This window comes from Lolium perenne, chromosome 2, assembly GCF_019359855.2.
Source record: "Lolium perenne isolate Kyuss_39 chromosome 2, Kyuss_2.0, whole genome shotgun sequence".
NCBI lineage: Eukaryota > Viridiplantae > Streptophyta > Magnoliopsida > Poales > Poaceae > Lolium > Lolium perenne.
The window spans coordinates 70,725,619-70,734,404 of record NC_067245.2 but is presented as its reverse complement, the minus strand read 5'-3'; the positions used below and the strand labels follow the sequence as shown (position 1 = coordinate 70,734,404).

Genomic DNA, 8,786 nt, shown 5'->3' with positions numbered 1-8,786 from the left:
CGGAGGCGATCATGGTGATGTAGAGTCTTCCGGGTGATGATTCCCCTCTCCGGCAGGGTGCCGGAGGCGGTCTCCTGAATCCCCCGAGATGGGATTGGCGGCGGCGGCGTCTCTGGAACTTTTCTCGTATCGTGGCTCTCGGTAATAGGGTTTTCGCGACGAAGAGTATAAGTAGGCGGAAGGGCAGAGTCGGAGGAGGCACGGGGGCCCCACACCATAGGGCGGCACGGGCCCCCCTTGGCCGCGCGGCCCTGTGGTGTCGGCGCCCCGTGGCCCCACTTCGTATCCTCTTCGGTCTTCTGGAAGCTCCGTGGAAAAATAAGACCCTGGGCTTTCGTTTCGTCCAATTCCGAAAATATTTCCTGTGTAGGATTTCTGAAACAAAAAACAGCAGAAAACAGGAACTGGCGCTTCGGCATCTTGTTAATAGGTTAGTGCTGGAAAATGCGTATGAATGATATAAAGTGTATATAAAACATGTGAGTATTGTCATAAAACTAGCATGGAACATAAGAAATTATAGATACGTTTGAGACGTATCAGATGCCTGGGCTGAGCCGCGTTCTTTCATTAACCGGGTCTCAAAGCAACCGTGGGACATGTCCTGGAGGAACGCCCGGAATGGCAGTTTCTCCGAGGCCAGCCCGTTGCGGCCAGAAGGCTGCACGCGTGGGGAAGGGAGGCGGAGACGTCGCGTCCCTTCGGGAACACGCGCCATAATTAGCCGCACCGCTCCCCTCTCCTTCCTCTCACTCGCGACCGCACTCTCACCTCCCCAAACTGTCACATCACCCGGCGGTTCCCCTCCCGCCGACCAATCCGCTGCACCGACGCAGGGAGGAGCACCACTACCGGAGGAGGAGACATCGGCGACCAGGACCTCGACATCAGCCGCAATCTGCTCCGTAGTCTTCATCGGCATCTCGTCTTCGCCCGCGACCTCGAGCTCGTCCTCGGACGGAACAATGGCGGTAAGGACCTCTCCTTCTCACCTTCGTACTTGTTCTGGCAGAACATGCCATTCTCGGGCATTTCCAACGACATGCACATTAGATCTGCTAGGGTTTCCGTTAGGATAGCGGTCGGATTGATGTTTTGCAAGGTGTTCGTCCCCATTTCTTGTTGTTCTTGTCTTGTTCTTGCATTGCACGGTCTCCATTTGCTTAAATCTGTTACTATAGTGTCGGATTGCGGTAGATCCTTCCTAGACCGGCCTTTGGATTGCTGAAACTGGCAGATCTTACTGTGCATGCATAGAGGCGAAGGTTTTTTGTGTGTTCGGGTTTAGCATGTTATGATTGTTGTGCGAAAAGTTGAGCTGAGTCACGCTTGTTTGTTCATACGCAAGAGGAGTGGGAGGACTTGAAGAAGGAAGTTGCAATGCTCAAGAATATGCAACGAACACAAGCACAAGTGATGATGGCTAAGAAACGGGAATTGGAGGCAGGAAAACTGGCTTTGGAGGCTGAGAAGAGAAAGCTAGAGTATGACATATATGATCTGCTTCAAGTGAACTTTGCAATCACGGACAAGCTCAAGAGTATCATGGCTACTTGTGACTAGTGATGAATGTGATGTAGATGCACTGTATGAGAATTTGTAATGTGGCCTAAGTACAATTTGTAATGTACCCTAAGTACCACTCGTAATGTACTCAATTTGAAGTGCTAATTGTGTTGTTTCTTGATTGAATTAGGCCAATGATTATAACCTGGGATCATAGTATGAGGAGATGATTGATCAGAACCTATGGCATGACTTAACATGACTAAGCCATTGGTTCTGCTCAAACATCTCCTACATATGTCCTCATTGTATGAGGCCTCTGATACCCTGCTTTGCATGTTTCTGCTTCTTCGGTTCTGCATTGGCCAATGATTCAACTATGGCACAACGATAGGCATGGTGTTGCCCTCAAACTTAGTCATGTGTGCTATATTGCTTGCGCACTAGACTTAGTTTGGGGACAATCCCTCTGCCTGTCATGTGATCCTACATATGAGGCTTCGTTTTGGTATGTCTGGTGCATTGGCCAATGATTCAACAAACGAACAATGGAAGGCTAGGTGGTGGCCTCAAACTTAGTCATGTGTGCCACTGTCGTAGCACACTACACTTAGTTTGTGGCCACTCCCTATGCCTGCCGTGTGAGCAAATGTATGAGGCCTTACTAATGTTATCAATGTCCGTTTTCATCTACACTACTTGTGAGCACGCACACCTCTAATTGCTTGTGTTCTTCTGGCAGACTGAGAAGATCATGCTTGGGTCACCTGTTGAGGTTCCCGGCGAGGGACCGACCAAGAAGCGTCGTAGAAGGTCGGCTAAGGTCGGCCACTTCCACGACGAGCCAGGGCCATACCACTTCCTCAAAATCATCTTGAAGCCCACCTTCGGCCGCCTCATGATCCCTAAAGCTTTCGTCAAGTGGTTCGGAGAAATCCCTTCAAATATCATCGTCACCACCAACACCGGATGCAACTGGAGGATGACTACGAGGAGAGAAGGCGATGGCGCATTCATCAACCGGGGATGGTCGGCCTTCGCCGTCGCCCATCAGCTCAAGGTAGGCCAGTTCGTCACCTTCAGAAGGGTGTCCTCCTTGGAGTACAGTGTGGTCATCTTCGACCACACATGCACTGAGGTGGTGAGCAGGTGCATGTACCATGGCGATGACACCAGGTGCGTCGTCTCCGAGCACCATGTCTGAAGCTAACCTGGTGCCATGTCGTGTCTAGTGTATTGAACTATGATCATGTCTGCCGTGTCTAGAACTATGATCGTGTCTGCAAAATATTGTGCCGTGAACTTGTGTCGTCTATGATTACTGCTAAGTTATCTGTCGTCTATGATTGTGTTCTTACTTGTGTTGTTGATCACTGGTAACCTCACCACTGGAGGGAAGAGGTTACCAGAACCGGATTATAGGTTGCAACCAAACAGCAGGGGCACCGTTCGGGGCTGCTACAAGACATGAAAACCGACCTACCAAACGGCCAGAGTCCAAATCTTCACGGGGCCGAAAAATCTCCATGCAAGCCACCAAACAAAGTCGCTTTTATGGCCAATGGCCCGTCTTGAACGCGCAGGGTTCCTTCCCACTGCGCCTGTGATGCAGGAAATCGGCCCAGACACCCAAACGCGCCCAAGATGATCTACAAGTGGTACTTTCGAACAATTGGATTCGGCGGAGTTCCCAGCGAGACTTTTCGAAAGATCCGGTTTCTCTTTTGCTTTGATCGATTCTCGCTTTCTAGTTTGGTGCCACTATCTCTTATTATCACTGAATAAAGGCACATGACGCACTTCAGAAAAACAAACTGAAAACTACCTGCAACGTGGTGGAATGATAACCCTCCAGCCATCGCTTCAGGCTTTCTTCGCTAGGCCGGCGGCCGATGGCCGTCCACGTCCTCCTTGCCGGCCGCCACGTTCGCCACCGGCAAGCCCCACCACACGCACCATCCGTCCATCCCATGTGAGGACGGCAAGGGAGAGCCCGACAGAGCGCACGACAGGCACGAACCCGTCCATGGTGCTGACGGAAACCACGATGCCCAGGGCAAGACGACACTCGACAGCGAACACTAGAGGAATAATTGCACACATTCACTGGATCCTACAACGGTGGAACACCTGTATTGCATTATATAAGTATTGTCATCATCTATAACAACAGGCCATCACGATTTGACATGGCTCCGGCCCATATCGGCCTTGACAAATTTTTCTAAGTGGTCATCTACGTCGAGACCAGCCAGGGTCGTCATCACCTATGATGAACACCCCTCAGCAAGAGGCAAAATTAACAAGAAGTGTCGATAGCTTTGAGGACTCGCCAACAATGTGGATTAAACACATAGTACAAAAGAACCAAGAAGAATCAATGAATAATGCTGGCAGGCTAGCTCTTCATCGGGCCATCCTCGAGGTCAAGCTCATCAGATGGCACCCCACTCAGCCTGGACTTCAGGGGCACGTCCTCACCATCCAGCATGTCACTCTTGTTCCGTGGGATTGCGGCGGTGGCCTTCTTTTCGGACTCCATGGCCCAGCTGTAGACTACCATGCCCATAATGGCCAGCAACATACCAAGTATGTTCTTGATGGTAAGAGCCGAGTCGAACAGAATCCAGCCGAGGATCAGCACACACACGGTTTTCATGTGGCCTAGGACCTGGAATGAGGTTGCGGAGAACCGGCCGATGCAGAGGTACTGGCTCATGTTGCAGAAGACAGCCAAGGAGCATGAAAGCAGTATGAAGAACTGTAATGGGATTAACAAAGGGGATTGTCAGAACAGATACAAATTGTTTCGAGGCAGAATGTTAAAGCAGCACAAAGAGCTGCATGATGATTAACGAAACATCATGCAGAACTGGGTTGATAACTGCAAGCTAGAAATATTTCCTTTCATTTAAGCTGGAAATATTGTTGTGGCTAACAGTAAACAACAGTGTAACTTCACAAATCATGTAATGGAAATTAGTGCTGTCACGGTGAATGTTAGCACTGAAGGAACTTTTCAGGAAGAATCTTAAGCAAAACATACAGAAGACCAAGAAGAAAATAGTGCTGTGACAGTTCCATGACATAATCAGAAGAATTTGTAAAATATAATTGCAATTTATTATTACCTCTGTTTCAAATTATAAGACGTTTTGGAAGGCTAAATTAGCCCTCCAAAACATCTTATAATTGGGAACGGAGGTAGTAATTTATTACAGTAGGTTACTGATGAGATGTTGGGTACCCAAGTTAACATTTACATGAATCAAAAGCATGGTTTAATTTATAGAGAAACGTGTGACAGAAGTTAGAACTTACAGTTGCCCCTGTTGAAAAGCTGTAGTTAAATAACCATTGTCCATTGAGGTAGTAATCCGCAAAGGGGCCCAGTATAATAAGTGACACTGCCTGTATCGGCGCAGTTTTGCTCAGCAGCTCAAATGACCCAATGCTGTACTTCTTCTGAAAGGAGCCAATTGTCTGGAACAAGAACAATCATTGTCAGAACCCAGAACATATGGAAATTATTAAACTGCATAGGTAATATAATGGAAAATAATTTGCAAAAAAATCTCTTTAGCGTTTAGTTAAAAAATTAAACTCTTCGTCAACAATGTAGAAGTTGTACTAATCATCTTCCAAAACTTCAAACCCACATTTTTGTATCTAATATCACCGATGAGGAGTCCAAAATACGTTATCATCACTAGATTTAGCAACAGAAATGTAATTAATCCGACAGTATCTGCAGATCTTTGGAAATTGAAAGTCTACATAACTATCAAGGAAGTTTTCCAATGTAAGGTATCAAAAGGCGGGAGAATACAGACAAGTTATTAATCAAGAAAATGTCAACTCCAGAGCATGTGATGCGATCCATTAACTAATGAATCATACTGCAGGTCAACAGTGCGAATGTTGGTTTTGACCCCATTGGCTGTAACGGTTATATTGCAACTATCTAGAATTCACAATGTTTGAGATTCCTTGTTGCAGAGTTTTCACTGGTCGTCATTAGAATAGTATCAACACCGCAAACAGAGGTGCTGCCACATGTCAGACAGCTCGCACCAATAATACAACGGTAACGGCACCAACAAGTGAAGTCAACAAATGACCAGAACCGCTAATGAGTAAGCATTTGGCTTCGGTGCGACATTGTTTCGCCAATTTAACGGCTAACGATGCTCGTTATCAGAGGCATTTCTTAGCTTTATCTTGTGTGGAATTGATAATGACAGGGTGAAATTCTCAAGGCAAATCTCGAATTACAGCATCTACAACTACAGTAGTATTTAACATTGCAAGACACGAGCAGGAATGTCAGGTGCACAGATTCTTGTAGTATCAAGAGAGTGAGAGAAAAAAAAAGGGGGGGAGAGGGGGGGGGGGGGGGGGGAGAACTCACAATCTGCTGAAGCGATGTGCAGAAGACGGCGACGCAGGCGCAGATGAATCCCTTGGCGTTGACCTCGACGTCGGTGACGGTGCAAATCCCGACGCCTGCTGCGACGACGACGACGGCGGATATGACCTTGGTGGTGTAGTGCTTGCTGTTGATGACCCACTCCATGAGGCAGACGACGGGGATCATGCTGAGCTTGGAAATCTGCGAATTCGCCGCGCGTGTTCAGCCACGACACGACGACGAGGACAGGAGAAAGGAAGAAAAAAGGGGGGTATGGTATGGCGAATGGGCGTGGCGTACCTGGTAGAATCCGACGGAGTTGAGCATGAGGCTGAGGTTCATGCCGGTGATGGAGGTGTTGGCGACGAGCGAGAACCAGACGAGCTCCCAGAGCGGGACGTGCTTGGAGGCGGAGTAGCCGCTGGCCCGGGAAATCCAGCCCACCAGCGCCGTGACGGTGAAGTGGAAGCCGGTCAACGTGGTGGCTGCGTTGGGTTGGGAGAAGGGGAGGGGGGGAAAGAAAGGAGCGTCAGATCCGGGGTGGAGCTGCGAGGCGGCGGATCCAGATCTGGGGGGAGGGGAGGGGCGTACCGAAGGAGAAGGCGTAGCCGGCGGAGGACATGAGCTGCTTGTTGGCCATGATGATGCCGACGGAGCTGACGACGTTCATCCCCCACGCGCCCAGGTCGGAGACCACCGGCGGCTTCTTCTCCGCCTCCATGTCCGCCGCTGTCGGAGGGAACCCCGGAGGAGGGAGGAAGGGCTCGGCACGGTTCGTCTGTCTCGGCTCGGCTGCGCAGGAGGAGGAGGCTCTTGTACCCTCACGCGGGAGGGGCCGGTGGGTTATAAAGAAGAGAGGGGACGAGAGGAGAAGCGTTGCCGCCTAGGCACGGAAGGGAGGGGAGGGGAGTGTGGGAGGGGGTTTCGAATTGTGCTGCCTGCCGGAAACGTCAACGGCAAGGTGGAGGCCGGTGAAAAATTTGAGATTTCCCGGTGGTGGGTAAGAAGAAGAAGGGGCGACGGAGACGACGACGACGACAGGGAGGAGGTGTTCTTGGATCTCTGGTGCGCCGGGCCTGCTTCCCTTTTTCCCTTTCCGTGCAGTTTCCCCTCGATTTTTGCGCGTTGCCCGCAGGATTTTTTCCACACTCGTTCAATTCGAAGCCGTCGCGACCGTTTCCGTTCCCCTCGGCAGTGGGGCCGCACCGTTAAAGCCGAAAGCTCTCCTCGTACTGTGCTCTTGGTCGTACTCACAAACGTGAAATTATTTTTCTCTATTGTTAAATCCAGCTAGAGAGATTTATTTCCTGAACTCTATTTTGGATTTGCAAGATAGTAGAAAACACACACACACACACAAAAGATTCATGTATAAGGGGAAATAGGTAAAACAGCTGTGACGTACACAGCAACAAAATAGTAAAAACTTGTCTTATTAGTGTTAATCTACATCTTTAACAGCATCCGAACATTTAAAATAGTTCTCAAAAGGGACATCTTCAACCAAAGCACCGGTGCACAATCATCACTGGCTCCGGCTCTAACCAGATATGGATAGATCATAGTTTTTTTTTACCTTGGAGAGAGTACTAAACGAACTAGAGGACAAAGAAATAACCAGTAAGTGCTAAAATGGTAGTATCAGCCAGTCAATATCAGTTTAATTTAAAGGCGGAAGCTCTCCTAGTACTATACTCTCCATCGTACTTACAAGGGTGGAATTTCTTTCTCCGTTCAATCCAACTTAGGGACTTTATTTCCTCAACTCTGTTGATTTCAAAGGTAGAAAACACAAAAAACGGTTTCGTGCATAAGGGAAAATATGTAAAGCTCGTGTGACATACATAGCAACAAAATAAAAATACTTGTCTTATTCGTGTAAAAAAGTTAAATAGAATAAAATTCCATCTTTAGTAGCATCCGAACATTTCAAATGGTTCTCAAAAGGGACATCTTCAACGAGAGAAGAGCACAAGTGCACCGACATCACTCGCTCTAACCAGTTATGGTTAGATCATAATTTTTTTTTTACCTTGGAGAGCAAACTCACTGAACAAGAGGACCAAAAAAAACTATAAGAGCTAAAACGCTAGTACCAGTCAATCAATATCAGTTTAATTTAAAGTCAAAAGCTCTCCTAGTACTATACTCTCCATCGCACTTATAAAGGTGGAATTTCTTTCTCTATTAAATCAAGATATAGACTTTATTTCCTGAACTCTATTGATTTCAACATAGAAGACAAAAAAAACCATTTATGCATAAGGGGAAGTATGTAAAGCAAGTGTAACACACGTAGCAACAAAATAGTAAAAAAATGTCATTTTCGCGTGAAATAAAGGTTAACTCAAATTAATCTCCATCTTTAACAACATCCAAACATTGAAAATGGATCTCAAAAGGGACATCTTCAAAGAGAGGAGCACCGGTGCACCATCATCACTGGCTCTAACTAGTTATGGTTAGATCATAATTTTTTACCTTGGAGAGGAAACTCAACGAACTAGAGGAGAAAGAAATAACCTATAAGTGCTAAAATTATAGTATCAGCCACTCAGTGTCAGTTTAGTTCAAAGGTGAAAGCTCTCATAGTATTGTACTCTTCGTCATTCTCACATAGGTGGAATTTCTTTGTCTATTAAATCTTATTAAATCTACCTAGAGACTTTATTTCCTAAACTCTGTTGATTTGAAAGGTAGAAGACACAAGAACTGTTTATTCATAAGGGAAAATAGGCAAAGCAGGTGTGACATACACATCAACAAAATAGCAAAAACTTGTCTTATTCATGTGAAAAAAGTTAAATGAAATTAAATTTCATCTTTAACAACATCCAGACATTTAAAATGGTTCTCAAAAGGGACAACT

The 8,786-nt window shown here is 46.9% G+C and overlaps 1 protein-coding gene across 1 annotated transcript; it reads right to left on the bottom strand.

Moving 5' to 3' along the window:
• Positions 1 to 3,613: 3,613 nt before the first annotated feature.
• On the bottom strand, positions 3,614 to 6,899 carry LOC127332894 (UDP-rhamnose/UDP-galactose transporter 2). The gene is made up of 5 exons (XM_051359227.2): positions 6,509 to 6,899; positions 6,218 to 6,402; positions 5,918 to 6,118; positions 4,828 to 4,989; positions 3,614 to 4,267 (listed from the first exon to the last, which is right to left on the bottom strand). Exons 1-5 carry the CDS (start codon positions 6,636 to 6,638, stop codon positions 3,905 to 3,907), a joined length of 1,041 nt encoding a protein of 346 aa, XP_051215187.1. The 5' UTR covers positions 6,639 to 6,899; the 3' UTR covers positions 3,614 to 3,904.
• Between the last annotated feature and the right edge of the window lie 1,887 nt (positions 6,900 to 8,786).